The 22,812-nt window shown below is 57.1% G+C and overlaps 1 protein-coding gene across 6 annotated transcripts in view; it reads right to left on the bottom strand.

The window, feature by feature from the left end:
* PCBP3 (poly(rC) binding protein 3) overlaps window positions 1–22,812 on the bottom strand; it is a 204,967-nt gene that overhangs the window by 8,535 nt on the left and 173,620 nt on the right. For all 6 annotated transcript variants that reach the window (XR_008200138.1, XR_008200139.1, XM_052648625.1 and 3 more), the window contains exons 3-10: window positions 18,824–18,978; window positions 16,564–16,587; window positions 15,728–15,760; window positions 15,249–15,365; window positions 14,385–14,516; window positions 13,548–13,676; window positions 8,963–9,037; window positions 6,182–6,223 (exon numbers count right to left, since the gene is read on the bottom strand). Coding sequence is in view for 4 of the 6 variants with exons in the window: in XM_052648625.1 (XP_052504585.1) it covers window positions 6,182–6,223; window positions 8,963–9,037; window positions 13,548–13,676; window positions 14,385–14,516; window positions 15,249–15,365; window positions 15,728–15,760; window positions 16,564–16,587; window positions 18,824–18,978 (707 nt within the window). In the remaining 2 variants the exon portion in view is untranslated. The remainder of the gene's footprint in view (window positions 1–6,181; window positions 6,224–8,962; window positions 9,038–13,547; window positions 13,677–14,384; window positions 14,517–15,248; window positions 15,366–15,727; window positions 15,761–16,563; window positions 16,588–18,823; window positions 18,979–22,812) is intronic.

The raw sequence follows: 22,812 nt of genomic DNA, 5'->3' as shown, positions 1-22,812 counted from the left end.
GCAAAGCTGGGAGACGGGCCCCACCTGGGCAGCATGCAGGCTGAAGAAGCGCTGCCATGTGAGTTGGGTGAAGGAACATAGCACACTCACGAGGCTCCCCACTGGGCTGCCCACAGCCCCCACACCTGGGATGATCCTCTGTCTCCCAGTTAGATGGATAAGCCCGCTACCACATGTGTTACAGGCACAGCCGGACGACCCAAGAGGAGGGTTCTGCTCGCACCTGGGAAGTCTGACCCTCAGAAGTTCAGCTGCTCCAACCCTGAGCTATCCTCCGGCACATGCCTGCTGCCTTTTATGAAACAGTGGCCATAGCACACATAACCCCCTCCGGCACCCACGGATGTAAGGGGACACCTGGGGAAGGACTGGCTGGACGGGGGTGCCCAGGGAAGCCCTCCCCCCGAGTTGGGGACTGCTGGATGTCAGCTGACACCTTCCCGTCTTGGTTTCGTCCTTAACGGGGCCTCCTGGGCTCCATTTCTTCATTTTGTGAAGGAAGGCGCAGCACTGGGTGCTGAGGGGACTTCCCACTTTTTGAGGCATTTCTACCGCAAATGTGGCCAGGATTGAGGGAAGAAAGGAGGGGAGGTGGTGCCACATCACAAACGTTTCTCCATGGCCTGCCCTTCCCACTGAACCGTGTCGGGGTATAAAACACAGACAAGTGCTCAGGAGGGAACTCACAAGCATACAGCTGCACGCACATTCAGCGACAGGCTGCGTGGTTCCGGCCGTGAGTCTCCTCTCCTGTGAGGTGCTCGCTGGTGTCCTTAGCCCATCTTTCTACCGGGCTGTTTTCTGCTGATTCATGTAAACTTACGTATTTCAGATTCTCATTCTAGTTCAGCTCCATGTACTAGAAAGATCTTTCCCCCAATCTCCTTATGGAGCGTTGAGAAACCACAGTTAAAAATTCTAATGTGGTCAGATTCATCACTGTTTTCCTTAATAGCTTGTGCTTCTGTGAACTGAAAGATATTCTATCTTTTTTTCTAAAAGTGTTACAGCTTTCTCTCTCGTTCTTGAAGTTCTCAGTACAGGCGGAGTGTTTGTTTCCCATCAGATGTTCTCGGTGTGACCAGCTTGCTGGCTCAGGCCTTTGCTCTTTCCCATAAAACAGCAGCAGGGACTTTGTGTCACTTCTGCAGTACCCGCCTCTCAACCTGGGAGGACCCCTGATGTCCCGTCCAGGAGGGTTTTTCCTTTCATTGTGCTCTTCTGGTTGGCTTCAAGTTTCAATAAGGACGAGATTTTTTTTTTTTAATCACCTTTTAACTGTTGATTTTAACACTGTTTTGTGGGAGAGAGCTGTCTCTCTGATTCCAGCTTTTGAGAGATGGTGAGTCTGTGCTATGTGTGTCGTGGAGCTTTGTAAGCGTTCTCGTGGGTCCGGCAGCTGTGCTGGGGCGTGCTCAGGGCACACTGGTTAACTCGGCTCAGGTGGGACCGTCAGAATCTCTTCCTTCTTGTCTACATGGCCTTCACGTTCAGGCTCCGCTGCAGTGTCTGTCAGATTCCCCTAATGGTTTGTTAATTTTTTCCTTCACGTGTGTGTGAAGCTGTGTTTTAGGTGCATACAAATTTAAATTGCTTTCTTTGAGTGAACTGAACAGTTTATCAATAAGTAATGAGTAAGTGATTTGCAATAGTATATTGCTTCGAGTTAGTATTTTCCTTTTTTTTTTTTTAAATTTTGTCTAGGTCCTTCTTCTTTAGGTGTGCCCTTTGAAATAAAACTGAAAACTTTTTTGTTTGCTTGTTTATTTTTTAAAAATCTGACGGATCTTGTTTTTTAACTGGAAAGTTTCTCTTTGGTCACCGTAGATGTATAGTAATTTCTGTTGTCTTATTTTAATTGCCCTGATTGTCCAGGGTTTCTTTTCTCTTTCCCTTTCTGCTGTGTTGATTAATGATATTTTCCGGTCACCCATGTCCCCCCACCCCACACCTTTAATGAAGTTACAAAAGTGAACAGTTTTCTGTTAGCCACCGCTCTGGAACTGTAACACATACACCTGCAGTCCTAATTCAGCATCTTTGCCTTCTCCTGAATGCTACAGTGGCCCCAGGATGTTTTCATCCCCTCGGCCACATCCTAAATCTTAGCTGTGCTCTTGGGGTCCACTTAGTTCTGTATGTTAATCTCAGCAATTAGCATTGATTTTGATTTTACAAAGTGTGTTTTCATTGACCCAGATGTTTACGTTTTAATAGACAAAAATATCAATGTTTTCTTTCTGATTTGTGTCTCCTTTAAAAGGAAGGAGATGGCAGATTTCTTCACTCACCATTCTTTCTTGTGTTCATAGCCTTCTTTCTGAGGTCATTTTCCTTTTCCTGAAGGGCGCCCCTTAGAAGGTCACAGCTGTTTGAAAAACACCTGCCCTCGATGATCCTCTGATGGTTGTTTTATCTCATCACCTGCTTCTGGCCCCTGCATTGCTCCTCTGTGACTTTCTTTCTCCCTCCATCTTCAGAAGATACGCTTTGGTCTCTGGTGTCATGTGGCTTTGTTTGGACACGTCTAAGAAGGATTTGGGTTGATCTTGTTTGAGATTTGTTGAGATTGCTGAATGTGAGGACTGTTTTGTTACTGATTCTGAGAAATTCTCTGCGATCATCTCTTAGAGTCTTCCCTCCCTCCCGCCTATCCTCTCTTTCTGGGGCTCTGACTGGATCCGGGTTCTTCCTTCTCAGTCCTCCATGCAAACAAGTCATCCAGGGTCTTATGAAAATCCAGGTTCTGATTCTGGGAGGGGCGGGCTGAGAGCCCTGCCACTGAAAAGAAGCTCAGTTCAGCCAGAGAGGGTGTGCGACCTGGAGGAGGGGTGGGGAGGGGAGTTAACCTGCCCTATTAGCTGCTCTGCAGCAGGTGAGGCTGAGGGTGCCTCCCTGCCACCGAAAAGAGCCAGAGGCATGGGCATCAGCAGGGCAGCCATGCAGATCCCTCTCAGCAGGGCTCTCCCTGGGAGACTGGGGGGACACTGAGGAGGCAGGTGGGGAAGGTGCTCCGTCCTAGCTGCGTCCACTGTGAGGAGGGTCCCAGGGACCACCATCTGCACTCACTGTAACACACGTGTTTCCATCTCCCCCCTGCTTACTCACTAAGCAATGACCTGGCCAATGCAGCACCCACCCTCCCCCAGGCACTCAATACCTCTGCTGAGACCCAGCGTCATGGGGACCCACAGCTCTGCTGCTCCTGGACCCCAGCTCTGGAGCTCTCTCCATGAAGCTCCATGTCCTCCCTGTGAACCCCGGGGCACGGCGTCCACCCAGGCCCCCGTTGGTCCAGCCCAGCTTCTGGTCTAAATCCTGCTTGCTTCCAGGCCCCTTTAAGGAGAAGATGCTGAGCAAGGGAGTGACTTGGGAACTCTGAAGACTAGAAATAAGATCCTCACGTGTGGGGTGCTTGAGGGTGACTCACTTCTTCCAGAAGAAAACAGTTCCTTCCTGGTATAATCAGCATGGGGACAGGAAGAGTGGAGGTGGGAGAGCGCGGTGATGATGCTCTGCGTCTGCTCCCGCATCCTGAGTCGTGGCTGCCATGGTCCTCCCATGTGTCTGAAACCACGTCTGACCCCTCGAGCAGGACCCGTGGGGGAGTGGGCAGCTGTCCTGGAGCACTGCCGCTGCCAGCCGTAATCTAGGCCACCGGCCGTGACCGAGGCCACCGGCCATGACCCAGGCCAGCCACCCAGCGGTCCCTGGCCTCTCTGAATGCCTGAGAGCTGTGAGTCTCGGGAGGATTCTGATGAAACAAGGCCTGAGCCTAGCGAGGACCTGGAGGAAGACTGTTGAAGGCGGGGCCCTGATTCTCAAGTCGGGTAAACCAGAAAGCAGGAAGAACTGCACATGCTTTAATTCTACATGAAGAAACCCTCGGCTTCAGGAAATGTGTTTCCTCATGGTCTACGCCTGATTCAGGAAGATGACTGTGTCAATCACTGGGGTTGAAATGTTTAAATGGTGTATTCAGTTATCTTGTAAAATAAATTAGTACTGTCTATAATTACCATATTTGTGCTCTAAGAAAAGTGAAAGTGAAGTCGCTCAGTCATGTCTTCACTCTTCACGGCCCTGTGGACTGAAGCCTACTGGGCTCCTCCATCCATGGGATTTTTCCAGGCAAGAATACTGGAGTGGGTTGCCGTTGCCTTCTCCAGGAGATCTTCCTGACCCAGGGTTTGAATCTGGGTCTCCCAAATTGTAGGCAGATGCTTTACTGTCTGAGCCACCAGGGAAGTCCGCTCTAAGAAATGAAGCTTTAAAAAAAAATCCTACTGAAAATTAAGCTCAGATGAAACTTGCCTTCCTGGCCATCGTCACTTGTTACCGTTTGTTTGGAACAGACTGTCAGTGACGGTTCGAGCTGTCAACTCTCTGCTCTGCAGGAGAAGTGTTTTATCAGAGTCCTGCTCTCTTCCCAACAGCTGCTCCACAGCACACGCAGGTCTGGAGGACACGGGGGCCCTCACAGAAGCCCTCAAGGCAACTATGTAACAGCGGCTATACAACAGTTTAAAAATTTAAAAAAAAATCTGAAACTACTAATTTTTAAGAGATACTGAGAACATCACATGAAAGAGCAAAACAACCGACTGATATAAAAACCAATCCACCAAACCGGTCAACGTCCCTGGGGCTCACTAGGCGCCTGTGCCCCCTGGTTTCGATGGCCCGTATGCGAGGCCTCAGTAGGGAGCACAGGCCCCGCTCAGCACTGCATGTCTGAGCCCTGGGTCCGGGTCCAAGCTGCAGTGGGGTAAACTGGCCCCTCTGACCCAGGTTGCTGTATGCTGAGTTCTGAATGTGCTTTTGTACAGACGCTCTTCTGAAGGCAAGAGACTGCCAGCCGTGGGGATCAAAGGCTGTGCCACCCCAGAAGCTGGCTTCCACTCTGACCTCTGCCACCCCTGCGGGTGTTCTATCGGGGTTCATGGACCACCCCCCAGCACTATGAGCACTCACTCTGCATGGAGACGCGCCCTCCCCCACCCCAGGCTCTTTTGTGCCTTCCCTGGGTCACAGCCAATGATGGTCAGTGGGACGAGGAGGGCAGGCAGCCCCACGTGGTGTGGGGGCAGTCCCCAAGTCCTGCATCCATCAGCTTCTCTGCCATCTGACTTGTTGTTTATGAGGATTTCTTTTCTACTCAAAAGCAATTTCCTGCAATGATAATGAATTGAATCTCTGTGCTTTCAACACACACACACGTACTTAGCGTCAGTTAATTCTTAAACCTCCCCCTGCCCTGCTCTGCATCTTAGGCGACTGGCTCTGAACCTGCCAATTCAAATCAGTGAGGATCTGCAGAAGACTGGCAGGCATCACGGTCCCTCGTGGCCCCTATGCCTGGACAAACCCCCACCCCCGCCCCCCGGCTCTCACGAAGCAGCACCTGGACGCATCCTCCCAGCACAGAGGCATATCTCAGGTGGGATCGCGCTCGCTGCAGCTGAGGCAGCGGCACATGAGCCCGTTCCCTCTCCTCCTCCCTGCAGCCCACCGCCGGGGACCAGCGGGGCAGACTGCACTGCCTGGCGCATCTACAGCCCTGTGGCCCCGAGGTTCTCCCTGCATGGCTCTCAGGGTGCCCAGCCCTCCAGCAGCAGTGCCACACTCAGCCTGGAGCGCAGTCCGGAGCAGCCCTGGGTGTGCAACGTGTCATAACACTAGCACAGAGCCTTGTCTGCTCTGTGGGCTTCTGATGGCCGGGATCTCGTGGGTGCAGGGACTTTGCTCCAACTGGGGCTGAAAGGGAGCGCACAGCGTCACCAAAGGTTCCAACGCCCGTCCAAGGTGTCCCAGCACACCTGCTGATGGCTTGTCACCTGCCTGCACAGGTGCACACAGGGCCTGAGCTGTCCCCGCCCACCAGGGTGGGTGCCAGGGATACAGCAGCCTGGGGCCACCGCACAAGGGCCCAGGTGTGGAGGAACAGCCGGGCTGCAGCCACGCTCAGAACAATTTGACACCAGGCCAAGTCCTCCACATGGGAGAATTAGTGCTAAGAGGTTAAAGGTTACTTAGGGCCATATGGATACGACACAGGTCAGGAACACGGAGAACGTATTAATATTATTGTGTAATATTAATATTAGTAGCAACTGACAGCAGCATGCAGGTAGGAGGAAGTGGTGACGAGAGGAGGTGAAGGGGCAGAGTGAAAACTCACATCTGGGTGAGGGATGGCGTACTGTCCCTGGATCGTGTAGGCCTGGAGAGAGAGAGATACCGTCAGCTCGCGAAGCAGCGGCCACACACCCCCTCACCACATGCCCTCACAGAACGAGGGCCTCCTGGGGCGGGCTCCCCTGCCAGCGGGCACCGGCTCTCTGGTTAAGGCTTTCCCCTTCACATAGGACAGGCGATCCCTCCCTCTGGAAGCTGGGGGCGGGGGTCCTGTGTCCCCTGTGGCTGGACCTACAACCAGACATGCGATGGGGTGGGGGCAGGGTGGAGGGACCAGGTGGGATATGTCCAGCTCTCACCCTGTTGTTTCTCAATAGGAAATAGCTACACACCATCCAGTCGACCCCTGCTGGGGACTGATGGTTATTAACACTGGAGAGCTTAATCGGCCATCAGAGTACACACTTTCAGGAAATAACTTATCCCAAGATAACCAAACAACAAAACAGAAAACTTTAAAAGGTGACTCAAACCCCACTTTGCAAATGTCAGATTAAGAAATGCGCCCAAATCAGCCGCAGGCTGGCGAGCATCTTCCGGCCCCAGGGGACTGGGCGCAGCACACGCTTGGTGGTACGGCCCCTAGGGGAGTCTCGTTGGGCTTCATCATGTCACTCGCCTTCAAGACAGTGACACGGAGCAGCCACAGCAAGTGTGTGTGACCCGCAGCCTCTCCCACACCCAGTCCCCTGCCCCACAGTCCCTCAGCGAAGATTCTTCCAGAAACTCATGGCCAGTCAACAAACAACCCACACAGAGTCGAGGGAGAGTGAAGACAAAGGCTTTCACCGGGACTTGGGATATGGGAGCGTGTTGCACGGCCACACTCGCCCGCCGGGGGCTGGGTGCGGAGCCCTGCCAGGGGAGGTCTGGCGCCTCACAGTGCAGGAGAGCAGCCCGGCCAGAGACGGCGAGCACCTGGCAGCCTGTGCGCACCTGGGGCCGAGGCACCACGAGGCCCATCTGCAGGCGTGGCATAGATGCCACTAGGCACTGTGCCACCGTGTCTCTGGGTAAGACAAGCCCTGGAGGGGTGCTGCCCATGCGCTTCGGCTTGCGGTTCTTCACCCCGGACGCTGTTTCTGACACCTTTTTCTCACTCAGCTGTCAGTGCTATTTGAAGTGCACAGCCACCCACCATCCTCTCAGAACAGAGGTGGAGACGAGCCCAGGCGGTAGGTTCTGTCTGGGCAGACTCTGGGGTCTGAACCTGCTGGGGAGGCAGGAGCCGCCTTTCTACAGCAGGGGCCTGGCCAGTTCTTCCCTGGAAAGGTCGGGCTGAGAGGCTCTGAAGCCGGGCTTGCAGCGCTTCCCGCATTCGGGTGCGGGGGCCAGGGCCTGGGACACGGGCTCCTCCGCCCAGCTGCCTGCGGTGCTGACGACCAAGACCAGTCACTCACTGGCCACTCGTGCTGTCCCCAGGGCACAGGGGCCGGGTTAAGGTGCTGCCCTCCCACGGGGGCGGTGACCTTGCTGCCCCGCCCAGCCAGGAGGCTGCCCGGGCTCCAGCTCTTGTCAGTCCGCCTCCTTTCTGGGTAAAGCCTGTGCTTCACCACCAGGGATCGTCACAGGCTTGCCTGCACGCACGCTGGGGCCGAGGCCTGGCAGGTAACTAACCTGCCCACTCACCTGGATGCAGCGAGGAGAGGAGCTTTGAATAGGGCTGGCCCGCTGTGGCCACCCTGAGCCACGGGCTATGGGAACTGCTGCTTCCCCAGGGGAAGCAACCCAAAGGCGGCTGCAGGAGCAGGGACCCAGCTGTTGCCGCACAGGGGTGGGGGAGAGGGAGAGGTGAGGGATGGGGGCGGGGTGGGGGGCTGGAGACAGGACCGGGCCATCTGACGAGGCTCCTTCACAGAGCAGGATGGGGCAGCGCAGGAAGCCGCGGACGACTGCGTTTGCCTCTTTTCCTTCTCAGCCCCTCCCCCACCCTGGGGCACCCAGGACCTCCGTCTTCACTCTCCCTGAACAAACATACAGCACCGCCGCCCGGACGCAGAGCTCCCCCTGGCACTACTGGGCTGCGTGTGCAAAGTCCTTGACCGAGGCTGAGGTGACCCTGCCGTGGCAGCCGGCGCCCAAGGGCAGGAGATGCAGCACGGCCCCTCTGTCGGCCCCACTAGGCCAACCACTGGCTGAAGACAAACTGCCACGACCCCTTCCTGGTGGGAGAGAAGGGTCAGGGACTCTTGCCCAAACCCCGGTATGCAGTGCGGCTGTGCCCAGCCTCCTGGGCCTGCGGCCAGTGTGGGGAAGGGGAAGGGGGAGGGGGAGGGTGCGGGCCATCTGAGTAACCGGGAGGCCCAGCCGGGCCTCCTTCATCCTCCTCTTGTTCCTCACGTGCTACTGGGAGGGACATGTGTGTGGGAACGCGTGTCTCAGGGGGAAATGGGCCAGTTTTTACAGTCGTAGTCGTCTCAACCCTGAGTCCTAAGACCCCTGGCAATACCCCCGGCCCTCCTTCCCTCTGAGCTTCCTAAAAGCACCAGGAGACTAGACTGGGCAAGGCTGCCCAACCGCACAGGCCTGAGCCCAGGCCAGGGTTGTCCTGGGCCCCTTCCGTCCGGGGACACCGCCTGGCAGTCTCACGCGGGGCCCGCGTTCAGCCCCGGCCGGGCCAAGGGTGGGGAGCTCTGCATCCAGTGCGGGTGGGGAGACGTGCACGTGAGAAGGGAGAAAACCTGAGTGCACTAACGGGCAGCGGCGGGGGCTGCAGTAAAAGGCTGAGGTTGGCAGTGGAGGCCGCGAGCGGGTCGGCTCTTACCTGACCACCTGCAAAAATGACAGGGGTGGAGGCGGGCTTTGGGCGGTAGGGAATGGTGGCACCTTTCGGTGGGGACTAGGAAAAGGGACAGGAGGGAGACAGAGTGTTAGAGCAGCCTCGCAGCCTGACAGTTGTGAGGCCTCCTTCCGAGCCCCGCCCACTGCGCCACCCAGCCCTTCCCAGCCCCCGGCCCTCCAGGAGCTACCACCCTAGATACAGCCCCCAGCAGGAGGCAGCAGGCGAGGTGGGAGGAGCGACCCTGCCTGCACGCAACCCTTCCCTGGAGCCAAGCTTGGAGGGGACGCCTCTGCCTTCAGTCCTCGGGAAGAGCCCTGGGACTCTGTGCCCAGAATGGCGCTCCACTTGGCCTGGGCTGATGTTCAGTTGGCCTCATCTCAGCAAAGTTAGAAACATCCAATTTCACTATTGACAAAAGAGTCATCATTTAATACACCTCAGAGTCCAAATGAAATAGTCCACAGCTGTGATGAGGTCTGCTACAACTTCCTTCCACTATTCTGTGTCCAAAACTTTAGGATTCGTGTCTTGGGGTGCACGATAGTCTCAGGTACCAGAAGTATGCCAGGGTCTGACGATGTCAGCCTAACCCCTGGGTCAGGAGCAGTCATGCCTGCTGCCAGAAGCTGCCCGGGCAACTGTCTTCCCTGGGAGCAGAGTCCATGGGGTTGGACCTGGCTGTTGTTGTAGTCCCAAGTCAGCTGCACCACCAGCCCGGGGCAGAGCTAGGGGACCAGAGCAGTCTGTCCCTGCAGGGAGCTCCTGAGGCCACTGCCCACCCAGGCCCAGTCCATGCCTCCGTCAGGCAGTATGACTTCAGAGTGCTCCCACCCAAGGCACACGCAGGGATGTGGGAACCACAGACTGGCTGGTGGCGTCAACTCTGCAGCCCAGGCTGCACCATGTGACCTTGAATACATCGTGTAACCTTGGCCTGCTACTGCAACCTTGAACACAGTATGACCTTGAATGTGCTGTATGACCTTGAACACAGTGGTGTGACCTTGGTTGTGCTGTGTGACCTTGAATATGCTATGTGACCCTGCATGTACTGTGTGATCTTGAATACATTGTGTGACCTTGGAAGTCCATGTGACCTTGAATACACTATATTATCTTGGCTGCGCTATGTGACCTTGGACACACAGTATGACCTTGGATGTGCTGTGTGACCTTAACTGTGCTCTGTGACCCTGATTATGCTGTTTGACCTTGGATGTACTACATGATCCTGAATACACTGTGTGACCTTGGCTGTGCTGTGTGACCTCAAACACACTGTATCACCTTGGACATGCTATGTGACCTTGGATACACTGTGACCTTGAACATGTGCAACCTTGGTTATGCTGTGTGACCTTGAATGCACTGTATGAACTTTGTTATGCTGTGTGACTTTGAATATGCTATATGACCTTGGATGTATTATGTGATCTTGAATAAATTGTGTGACCTTGGAAGTCCATGTGACCTTGAACATACTGTATGATCTTGGCTGTGCTATGTGACCTTGGACACACAGTATGGCCTTGGATGTGCTGTGTGACCTTAACTGTGCTCTGTGACCCTGATTATGCTGTTTGACCTTGGATGTACTATGTGATCTTGAATACATTGTGTGACCTTGGATGTCCACGTGACCTTGGCTGTGCTGTGTGACCTTAGACACATTGTATGACCTTGGACGTGCTGTGTGACCTTGTGTGACGCAGAGAGGCTGCTTCAGGGACCTGTGTTTGGGTAAAGGAGGGCTCTTTTCTCTCCATCTCTGGCTCGCCCTTGGTTGTGACCAGGTGCCTCTCAGGGGATTCTCTGCAGTCTCGGGGTGCCTCATGGTCACCAGGCAGGAAGCATGACTACACTGAAGGACCATTCCCACTGGTGCAAGTGGAGGACTCAGTCCACTGCTACCCCCTCTCTGTCCCAGAGGTGGGGGTGGACTCTGTGCTGCTCAGCCTTAGCCATCACCCTTGCTCCACGGTGCCCTCTGACCCCACCAACAGCAGCACCCACACTGCACCAGCCCTGATGTCTAGCTCCCATCCCCTCTGACTTCTGATGGAAGAAGGCCTTCTAAGTACACCTCCCCGGGGGCCCTGATACTCACGTTCTCCACCTAACTTGCTGTACCTCGAGCAGCCCCGCCCTCCCTCGGTGGGGATTTCTCAGGTGGAGGCTCCACCCCAGAGCTCAAAACTCCATACACTCTTCATTTAACACCAGGCCAGGGGCCTCTGGGTGTGAGAATGCTCCCTCCCCAGTAAGCAGCCTCTCCTGTGAGCCCTGTGACACCAGTGACAGGAGGCCTCGTTCCCCCCACCTCCACAAGGACCCATCACACGTGCCTGTGTTTCAGTCTGCCTCCCACAGCCCGGGGGGCACAAGCAACTATAGCCTATGGGTCAGGCTCTTCTGTGGGGCCACGTCTGACCATGAATGCGGCATAGGCAAAGCCACATCTAAGGAGTCCTGAGGAGACCACGTGTCCTGCTCAGACCTCATCATCCTAGGGTGGCTCACATCTCTGCCCTGCACCCCGACATGGCAGCTGCCACCCACTAGGCTGGCATGGGCTTCCTCACTTCCTGGGGTGTCTGCCACACTAGGGGCGCCAGGTCCCGCAGGCCACCTGCCCTCTTGGTCACTCGTGGTCCCAGCACCAGGACTGAGGAAGACACTGTTCATAACCAGGACCAGTGTAGGGGATGCTGCAGAAAAAAACGTTCAGGAAAATCTGTCCAGGGCACACCTGACTCCAGGGCACACCTAACTTCCCAATATCACACTTCAGGAAAATAAAATCAATACCAACTTCTTTTGAAGAAGTTGGACATGGTGCTTTAGCGCCAGGTCAAGTACAGAAGGACTTCCCTGGTGGCTCAGATAGTAAAGCGTCTGCCTACAATGCGGAAGACCCGGGTTCAAGCCCTGGGTTGGGAAGATCCCCTGGAGAAGGCAATGGCACCCCACTCCAGTACCATTGCCTGGAAAATCCCATGGACAGAGGAGCCTGGTAGGCTACAGTCTACAGGGTCGCAAAGAGTCGGACACGACTGAGCGGCTTCATTTTCACTATCAAGTACAGGAAAGGGAGAGCCCCTGCTGCCCCCAAGCCAGCATCCAAGCGGGACTGCGGTCAGCCAGGGTGGGCCCTCCATGGCTTTACTGTGGGGGAGCAGGGCCTGATGGCCAGGCAACCAGCACAGCTAGTGAAACCTTCCGTTAGATGCCTGATGACTGCATTTTAGCTTAAAAAAGACCAGCAACTATTATTGACAACTTTAGTTAATCTTGTAGCAGTTTGCGTATTGACTGAAACTTAAATCTTGAACATATGGGTGTGGGGTCACACCTCAGGCGACCTCCTCCAAATTTTGAGAGGTTCCTTCCTGCTCAGCTGCACCTTCCTTACTTCTCCTTCTGTTGATCCTTTTCTCCACCCCTTGTCTTTGCACTGTGGGCATTTTCCTGTGCACTCATAAGCACAGCCTGCTGTGCCTCAGCAGTGTCTCTGGTGCCTGCACGTAGTCCAGCCAGGGGGCCTGGTGGCGGTGTGGGCCACTGCACTCCACTTGCATCTCCAGCCCTGATGTGCCCCCAGGGCACACCTGCACCAGGGCACAGCTGTCTCCAGGGCACAGCTGACTCCAGGGCACAGCTGACTCCAGGGCACATGTCTCCAATCCACACCTGCCAACAGTGTACACCTATCTCCAGTTCACGACCACCACCAGTGCACACCTGTCTTCAGTGCACATCTGTCTCATGTACACACCTGCCACCAATGTACACCTGATTCCATACACACCTGTTTTCAGTGCACACCTGCCCCCAGTGCACAACTGTTTCCAGCACAAACCTGCCTCCAGTACGTAGCTGCCTCTAGGCCACACCTGTTTCTAGTATACACCTACCTCCAGGGCACACATGCCACCACTGTACACCTGCCTTCTCTGCGCACTTGCCACCAGTGTACACATGCCACTAGTGCACACCTGCATCCAGTGTACACCTGCCACAGGTAAACACCTGTCTCGAGTGCACACCTGACTCCAGTACACACCTACTTCAGTGCATACCTGCATGCACTGCAGACCTGTCTCCAGCACACCAGCCGCCAAGGCACACCTGTCTCCATGCACAGCTGCCTCCAGTGCACACCTGGGCCCAGTGCACACTTGTCTTTAGCATAGACCTGTCTTCAGGACACAGGTGCACCATTTTTAAGGCCTGCCCCTTTGCGTGGACTCTTCATTCAACTCCATAGATTTTGGCAGGGCCTGTGCCCCCACCACCTTCTCTCCCCAAATCCCCAGGGAAGATGAGATCCCACCCTGAAGGTGGCAGAGCTGGCAGCCCTCCCACAGTGCCCACACACTCTGCACAGCTCTCACTCAAGTTGCCTTGAGCCTGGATCAGGGGCGTGGGCCCATTCCTGAGGCCCAGTCCAGGCAATGCTGACCAAATGAATCCTCAGGGCACCTGATACCTCCAGCACTCAGAAAACAGGGCTGGGTGTAGTGAGGGACAGGCGGGCGAGGAGCCCAGACTTGCAGACAGACTGTACCTCCAGCATGACCACACAGATCTGCTTGACACACTGGATGATGGCGTCCGGGGTCCCCGAGATGGTCACTGCCCGCTCTGTGGAGTTGGGCAGCATGTCCCCGGCCACCTGGACCTGGGCACCTGTGGACTGGAGAGACTGGATGTTGGATGGGGGCCTCCTGAGGTGGGCGGCCCGCACTGGAGCAACATGTCCTGACTGCCCTCGGGATGCCCACAAGGCGCTGCCTCAGGTCACCCCTCCACGCCCGCTACATGCTCCATCTGGAGCACCTGTGGGCAGCCACATCCGTCTGGCGCAGACCACTGCTGCCAGCATGGACCTGTGTAGGAGGGGTGATGCTGGGCGGAGGGAAGGGCATCTCAGCAGACAGATTTCTTCCCCACATATGTGGAATTCTTCCTCTGTGTGGAGTTTGAGGTCCTAGACAAAGATGGACTCCAGTCTTGGGGCCTGAACTGTATGGCCGTCTTTCCTGGAAGGAGTCCGGCCGGGGGCTGCCCTCCCTTAAGAGAGGAAGGCTTTCCTTGGAGATGAACATATGGGTGTGGGGTCACACCTCAGGCGACCTCCACCCCAGTGGGTGGCTCAGCATTCTCCCAGGCACCTCCCTGGGCAGGCAGAGCCCATGCACTGGGGCCCCGTCCTAGAAGTCAGGCCTGGCGCCTGTGCCTGACACCCACATCGGAGATCCCCTGGCCTCTCTGCCTTGTGCTCGTCCCTCCCCCATTCCCAGCTCCGTGCTGCAGGGTCAGCAGGGAGGGGGCCGGTGCTCTGCCCAGGGATGTCCTGACCCGCCTGGCTCACGGCCCTGGGGTGGGGGAGGAGGGCTGTTACCTCCCTGATCTCTTTGATCTTGGAGCCGCCTTTGCCAATCAGGGACCCGCACTGGCTAGCAGGGACCACCAGCCTCAGCGTCACCGGAGGCTTGCTGGTGGCTGGACTGTTGCTCATGGAGTTGATGATGTCCTGGGGAGGGAGAGGCATGCACACCACTGTGAGAGCCCAGACAGGCTTGCCGTGGACTGGGGGAGGGGGCAGGCTGGGCTGGTTGCAGGGCCTGCGAGGCTGGGCCCGGCTCAGGTGACGAGGAGAGGGAGGCTGGAGAACACCAGGAGACCCCCAGACAGGCCTGTTCCAGCGTCACAGTGCTGCTGTGGGGTGGGGCATGGGCCCCCAGGGTGCCCAAACTCAGGGTCTGTCCTCTGACCTTTAGGCCTGGTGGGGCAGACATCTGGACAGAGGGTGATACATTTGACAGAAAGATTGACTCCCCAGCTTGGTTGTCCTCTCAGTAAAGAGATCACATAACTAAGCAATTTCGAAAACATCAGAAACACGTAAACATCTTGAGGTGTAACTCACTGGCAGATGGGCACAGAAGCGCACAGGCACAAAGGTGTGTTGGTTCCCATGTCTGGGCTCCCTGTGCCCACATCTGAGCCAAGCTGCCCACCCCAGGGGTCAGCCACTATGGACAGGGCTGAGGCCCCATACCGCTGCCTCACTGCCAGGCTCCAGGCCTTCCCTGAGGGCTTGTGCTCTGGGGGCCAGGCCCGAGGAAACCCTCAGTGAGGGAGGTGAGCCTCAGGAGGAGGGGCACTGGTCTGTTATCAGGTGGACTGGTGGGGAGGTTCTGGGGGAGGCAGAGGAGCTGAGAGGTCCCCTTGCCCAGAGCAGGGGGGCCCAGGCACCCCTTACCTCTTCAAACTTGTAGGCGATCATGGCAAAAGCTTTGAAGATGGCGTCCGTGGGGCCCGTGATGGTTACGATTCTCTCTGGGCAGTTTCCCTCCGAGATGTTGATTCTTGCCCCGCTCTGGGAGGAAGGTGAGCAAACCTCAGAAACTGGATTCAAGCTACTGCACTGGCAGCGGGCTGGGTCCTCAGGCCTACTGACCACCAGAGATGCCTGCAGGCTGGCGGCACCTGGACCTCAGCACTGATGACCAGTCCTATCCTAATGAGTGGGCTGTGACCTGGCCGTGACCCAGGAGGGTACCTGAACCACCAGCGTGCACACTGAGGGCTCCCCACGGTCACCCCTCACTCTCATCCCTGGTGTATGGGGTTCCTGATGGGTCCAGGCCTTGTGGGGCTGGGTGCAGAGCTGCTGGGAGGCCTGGCCTCCATCCTCCCACCCACCCAGGAATGGCGCTGGGCTCAGGGGGGCCCACTCACCTCCTCACGCATCTTCTTCACGGTCTCTCCTTTCTGGAACAGAGATTCAGACAAGGGAGGGGGTCACTTGGGCTTCTGCCACAGGCCCGGGAGGCCGGACACCCCAGCGCTCAAAGCTGGACTCGGCGCCCGACACAGGTGACCCCCCAGCCCTCCCTGCCCCCTTGTCCAGGGCCCAGGCCGCAGGCTGGGTGGGCCTGGCCCCGCAGACCTGATGCACCTCCACGTCTGACCTGGGCACCTCCTCCACCCGGCAGGTCTGCACCCTTCTCCATCTTCACCACAGGCAAAGTGGGGACTAGGCCAATGGACAACCCCTCAAAACAGAGTGGCTTGTGAAAAAGAGCCTGACTCTGAGCTCTAGGGGTGCCCCCACTGTTCAAGGACCATGTGGGACCAGGGAGCCTTAGATGGCCACAGGACTCGGGGAGGGGGTCCTGGCCTGCCTGCCCACAAGCATGGGCTTCCACACCAGTGCTTGCTCTCTCTGGGGGCATTTCTGTGCGAACGGACTCACTACACTCAGGCTGGAGGCAGGACACTGCTCCCAGGAATGACGTGGGGACTCGTATGGGTCAAACTTGGGGAGAAGGACTGGCGGACAGAGCCCTGGAGGATGGGGTGGCCTCAGGGGAGGGCTCCCAGTGCCCGCAGGGCCAGAGAACAGGAGGCGATGGGACAGGCTCGGGGGTGCAGCCTGAAGGCAGGGGGCAGGATTCCCAAGGGACCCTCTCTGCACATGTGGCACACAGGTGCACGCCCACCCCCAGCACGGGCACTCTGGGCCTCACTTCCCGCTAAGATCCCAAGAGAGGCAGAGTTCACTCAATAATTACCTTTCCGATAATGCTGCCAACTTCCTGTAGGAAAGGAAGAGAGAGGTGATGTCAGAGAGCAGAGGGAGCGGGACGCCTGTGACAGGCGTGGGAGACCGCCCACTGGCCGGAACTCGAGCGGCAGGGGAGGCCGGCGGCCAGGAGGGGGCAGGCGGCAGGCGGCAGGCTGCCCTGCCTCTGACGGACAGACAAAGAGAATGGCAAGCTGCCTTCTCGACAGACACATTCATTGGCAGGCATCACTTGTGCACTTAGGCCTCAAGGGAGCCTGCAAGAAACAGGTGAAGGTAAAATCTCCCTCGATGTCCTTGTGATGTAAAAGTTTAGTGCTATTGCTATTTGACCTTTTTAAAAAACGTAGAACATTCCAAGGGGCTTCCCAGGTGGCTCAGTGGTTAAAAATAAATAAATAAATAAACCCTCTTGCCAATGCAGGAGATGCAAGAGATCAGGGTTCGAACCCTGGATTGGGAAGATCCCCTGGAGAAGGAAATGGTTAGCCACTCCATCTGCCTGGAGAATTCTTGCTTGGAGAATCCCATGGACAGAGGAGCCTGGCGGACTATGGTCCATAGGGTCGCAAAAAGTCAAACGCAATTGAGCGACTGAGCATGCGCACGCGCACACAGAGGCGCACGCGCACGCAGAGAACATTGAAAGATGTCTGAATACCCTGCCATAGTTTTAAAGCCTGGGGCTCACGATGGTTCAGACATGCTCACAGCTAGGACCGCCCATCATGGCACTTTCTTACCCAGGACAAACCCTCGGGACCCGCTGGGCAGCCCCGCCCAGGGACGCAGGGCCCACTGGCTTTCAGCTGCAGAGAGCAGCTTCCACAATTAAACTCATCTTCCTTGTTCCAGCGAAGCCCTCAGCAATGACAGTGCCCTGGGGCAGACTCTGGGAGGGTCTGTGTTGTGGGGCTGCCCTGGGGGCTGTGTGCAGCAGTGGTGGCCAGGCGCTGGGTGGGGGCTCCCTTGGTGGTTGGGGTACCTCACCTCCCAGGGGAGGGTTGGGTGCTCACTGTGCCAGCTGCTGCTGGAAGTGGGGTGTGTAACTGACCTCAGACTGCCCTCTGCGGTACACACCCAGCCTCCGACAACCTTAACCAAATGTCACCCCACTCTGGGGGTGGGCAGGTGGTCACCCTTCCTTCACCTCTACAGAAAGGGGAGTGCCAGGTGTGAGCTCCAGCTTCCAGAGAGCTAGGGAGAGCAGGGCCTCGGGCGTGAGGCCAGCCTCTGCAGCCCCAGGTTCCTCCTGCTGCCCACACGGATGGACCACGGAGCTAGGACAAGTCTGTGTTGCTGTACTGGAGTTGGGGGTGTGAGCTCAGGGGCCCAGCACAGAGATAAACATGGAAAGCAGTAGTGTGTAAATGTGCACAGACACACACTCATATACACAAACACACCTTCCCCAGCCCTGCCTGGGACCCACAGAAGCCCGAGAGCCATGAACACCCCCATGCGCCCATACCTGGGCTTCTAAGGCCAGCCCACCAGCCTCACTTAGGGGAGTCGGGGTCTCTGGGCCAGTTCCAGCAGGAGGAAAGCAGGATGAGCGATAGCAGTGTTCTACGCCAGAGGGGCTGCTGTCAGAACGATGCGACCACCATGGCCAAGTCAGGGGCAATGTGATCATCAGAGCCAGTCATGGCAGGACAGGGACAGTATGGGGTGACAGGAGCAAACAGGAGCCCCACGTCCAGGAGCTGCGAGTGAAGCAAGGGGCATGCTGGCAGCCACGCAGCCCCTGACCGGCTGCCAGCAAGGACCCCTGGTGACCGTGGAGTGGGCAGGGAGGCGCCCGCAGGCACCCCCACCAATGATGCCCTGAAATCTCCACTCTGATGGGAAGGCTTCTGGGTCACTCCTGCCAACGGCGAGGAAACAGCAGAAAAAGCCAACACGAGGGAGTGAGGGACATTGTTTTTACAAAAGAGCTGGATGGGAAGCCGAAGGCAAAAGGCACAGGGAGGGTGGGGAGCGCTGGGTGAAGGGAAGCCCTGGGGTGAGAGTCGGCGGGCACAAGTGGGGGCGTGTCAGTCAGCGTGCTGTCCTGGAGGAGGGCGCCCTGGCGTGAAGGACACGCACGAGGCAGCAGGGCTGGGCAGCAGCGCGGCTCAGGCGCAAGAGGCTCTGGGAGGAGCAGGCGTGGGACGGCGATGCAAGTTCGCGATCACTTGGAATTGTAAGAAGCCTGGTTCGGAACTGGGCCCCTGCGTGGGCAGCCTCCACTTCCCCCAGGCCCGTACCTTTCCGTGCATCAGCAGGCGGATGGTCAGCGTCACGTTCAGGCCACCTTCTGAGACCTTGGACTCCATCTTTCTTCCAAAATGCAGCTGGGGGTGGTGGCTCAAGGTGCCGAGGGCGCCGTGAGGAAGGACAGATGGGGCCCAGATGGTGTCACCTGGTGAGGGAGGGCTCACGTCAGGGGTTGGGTCTGCCCACGGGGCCAGGTCAAGGCTGGGCTACGGCCTCCCACACTGTTGGGGTGAAAGGCGGGGCTCTGAGCAGAGGGATCTGGGGCACCCAGCCACACGAGGGAGGGAAGGGCACCCCAGGACTCGCGCTGTGGGCCCTGCAGGGGCTGCAGGCACGTGGGGGACAGGTCCCAGGGAAAGATCGCCAGGGACTGACCCGGCCTGCCCGTTAACGCAGGGCTCTGGGCTCAGTGTTGCCTCCGTGACGAGGGCCCATGAGTGGCTGGAGGGGAAGGGGTGACCCCGTCAGCCTGGGGACCTCCATGTGTGGGGGGTGTCTGCTCTGCTGCCACCTTGGCCCTGTCCACTGCCCAATACACCAGGGCCAGAACCCTCCCTTCAGCCTTAAGAAACGTGGAGACCACAGATCCGTGTCCCTGGAGGTCTAGAGTTGCGACTCCTTAGCTATCCTCATTTCTAAAGTGGATTCGTTTATGTATAGCAAAACCAATACAGTATTATAAAGTAAAATAAAGTAAAAAATAAAAAAAAATAAAAAAAGAATACCTTAATCACTTCCTCCAATAAAGGATGCTATTAATAAAAAAATAAATAAATAAAGTGGATTCGTCTCCACTAGCCAAACTGTGAAATTGCTGAGTGTCCCCACTTTACCAGGTTTTCAGAAAATGCTTTACATCCGGTATCACGGTCCGCTTACTGTATACTTCCTGCAGAGCCTTGGGTCAGCACCTCACCCTCCTGGCAACATTCAGGCTCTGGTACAAGACTACAGACAGGGGGCGGTCACAGGCAGGGGGGCTGGAGGATGGGGACAGCGCACTGTGTCTGCAGGGGACTTGGCTGATGGAACTCGGCCTGACAGAGCTGAGCACTGCCCCCCAGTCAAGGTGAGCACAGAGTCCAGGTCCAGGGGACAGGCCTCCCGCAGGATGTGGAGCGGCCACAGGGGCCAGTGATGAGGACTGGAAGGAGGTCAGGGAGGCAAGGGCAGAATCGGGCGGTCAGTGTGGGGAGGGGACTCCCGGAACAAAGGGATGAGAGGTGGTGCGACTGGTGGAGACGGGTCAGGAGGGGCGGGGTGCTGGGGCCTTTCGGGAGCGCCAGCAGGCGTTTCTGTGCCCATGTCTGTGGGGTGCACGGGTGGCGGTTGGCGCAGAGGGAGGGCTTCGGCCAAGCGGCAGATACAGGGTTCTGACAGCACCACTTGGTGGACAGAAGGCGGGGGAAGGGCAGGCAGGGGGTCATGCCAGGTGGCTCACCCGGGACCGGGCCCCAGGCCCACAAAAACCCCAGGAGAGGGCCAGGAGGAGCCTTGCTCACCAGAGAGGTGGGCAGAGCTGCTCGGTGATGGAGGACAAGACTCCCTCGCTGGGGGACACGCCGCCCGCCTGCCCACAGGAGCGGAGGTCCTGAGACAGCTGGTGCACGGTGATGTGATACAGCAGCGTGTAAACACATCACCTTCACACACTCACGTGCTCTGTCTCAGCTGACCAGTACGGAAGCCACTGACCACTCGGGGTTACTGACACTGAAATAAAACCCTCACTGGCCATGTCTGAGCAACCAGCCTCGCATGCTGGCACTGTGTCTGAGGGCGCTCCGTCTCTGCAGAGCTCTGGACAGGGCAGGCAGCAGGGCAGGGGTAAGAAGGACCCAGAAAGGAGGGGATAGTCTTGTTCAGAGGATCACAGTGGTGCCAAATAGACCTACTGCCCACCAGGCAGACACCCCACAGCAACCCCACAAGTGTCCCCGAGCTTGGGGTGTGCACAAGGCACCCAAGCACCAGCAGAGGGCAGTCAGGTGGGCACCCATGCACCCACAAACCAACAGAGGGCAGTCAGGTAGGCACTCAGACACCCACAAACCAGCACAGGCAGGCCAGGTGGGCACCCAGGCACCCACGAACCAGCAGAGGGCAGCCAGGCACCCACAAACCAGCAGAGGGCAGTCAGGTGGGCACCCAGGCACCCACGAACCAGCACAGGCCAGCCAGGTGGGCACTCAGGCACCCACAAACCAGCAGAGGGCAGTCAGGTGGGCACCCAGACACCCATAAGCCAGCACAGGGCGGCCCAGGCACCCACGAACCAGCAGAGGGCAGCCAGGTGGGCACCCAGGCACCCACAAACCAGCAAGGGCGGCCAGGCCAGCAACGTGCCTCCGACTCCTATGTAATTAGAATCACCTCCTCTGGGGGCGGACAGCAGGGCCCTGGGGCCATCTGTTATGTAAATGTTCCAGCCACGGAGGAGAAAGTGGGTCAGCGAGTGCCAGGGGTGCTCCAGGCTGAGGGCTGTCAACCGCCATCCATCACACGCGCCAGTGAGTGCCAGCCTGCCTCACGTGCCAGGAGCAGGCGTCCCAGGCCTCGCCTCCATGGACTGCTGCAGACAGGAGCAGCCCCAGGAGCCGATAAGGCCGCCAGGGGCACCCTTGACCCTGAAGAGCCGGCCCCGCACCACAGGGAAGGCAGGACTCTCTATCCTCGGGCTGCCCCGCCAGGCTCGGGACGCCTCCCACCTGAGGCCGCCCTACGTGCCAGCCTCGCTCCCGCCCCTGTGGCTGCCAGGGGTGCTTGGCAAGAAGCAGCAGCCGCACCCCTAGGGGCCCAGCTGGACGCCTGGGTCATCAGAGAGCTCTCCCTGCGCTGGGCGCTCAGAAACTGGTAGATCCTGACAAGAACCCCTCCTTCCGTCCTCCCCACACTGGGGATTTAATGCATTTAATTCCATTTGATGAGAGGAAGAGGAGAAGCAGATATGGCCCCCATCAGGCCTGGCAGGGCCCTCTTCTGGCCCCCCTGGAAGCCCGTCCAGCAGTGGTCTAAATGCTGCTTTGTGCTGACACCACCCATGACGCCTGAGTCCAGGTCTCACCCTGCACCCCCGCCCAGGGCACCCGATTTCTGACGGACACCCTCATCCTGGCTCTCTCTTCAAGTTCTGCTTGGGCCTGAGGTTGGGCACACGGGGGGCAGGGTTCCACTTACTCCTCTTTTCTAGTGTCCTCGTGCGTGTGCTCACCTGCCCAGTCGTGTCTGACTCTGCACCAGCATGGATGGTAGCCCACCAGGCTCCTCCGTCAGTGGGATTTTCCGAGCAAGAATACTGGAGTGGGTTGCCATTTCCTCCTCCAGGGGATCTTCCTGGCCCAGGGATCGAACCCGTCTCTCCTGCAACTCCTGCATTGGCAGGCGGATTCTTCACCACTGAGCCACCTGGGAAGCCCTTTCTAGTCTCTTTAGAAAGAAGGTAATGGCATGGACTCAAAGTCTGACTTTTTCCCTAAAGGTTTAGTTCTATAAATGGCTCTCTGCGTGTGGCTTTAGCTGCCTCCCCCAAATTTTTATATTTGTACTTTTTGTCCACTCATGGGAACATACTTTCAAATTTCTCTTATGATTTCTTTTTTTGATTCATGAGATATTTTGAAATGTGTTCCTGAATTTTCAAATATTTGGAGATTTTCTAGATGGTGTTCTATTGATTTCGAATTTAATTCTGTTATGGTTGGAGAGCATATCTTGTAATACTTGAGATATTCTAAGTTTATCGAGGACTTGCTTATGGACCAGAATGTGGTCTATCTCTGGTCTGTGTGCCTGGGTGGGCAGTTCCACATAAAGCCAGTATGACTGCAACACTCTTCTGTCCATTACCGAACAGCGATCTTGACCTGGGTGGAGTGTTCCACAGATTAGAGCATGGACGGCTGTGATGCTCTTCTGTCCATCGCTGAGCAGGAATCTTGACCTGCAGGGGGTGTTCCACAGACTCGATCAGAGCAAGGAC

Source organism: Budorcas taxicolor, chromosome 1 (genome assembly GCF_023091745.1).
Source record: "Budorcas taxicolor isolate Tak-1 chromosome 1, Takin1.1, whole genome shotgun sequence".
Classification (NCBI taxonomy): domain Eukaryota; kingdom Metazoa; phylum Chordata; class Mammalia; order Artiodactyla; family Bovidae; genus Budorcas; species Budorcas taxicolor.
This window is presented reverse-complemented; position numbering and strand designations above follow the sequence as displayed.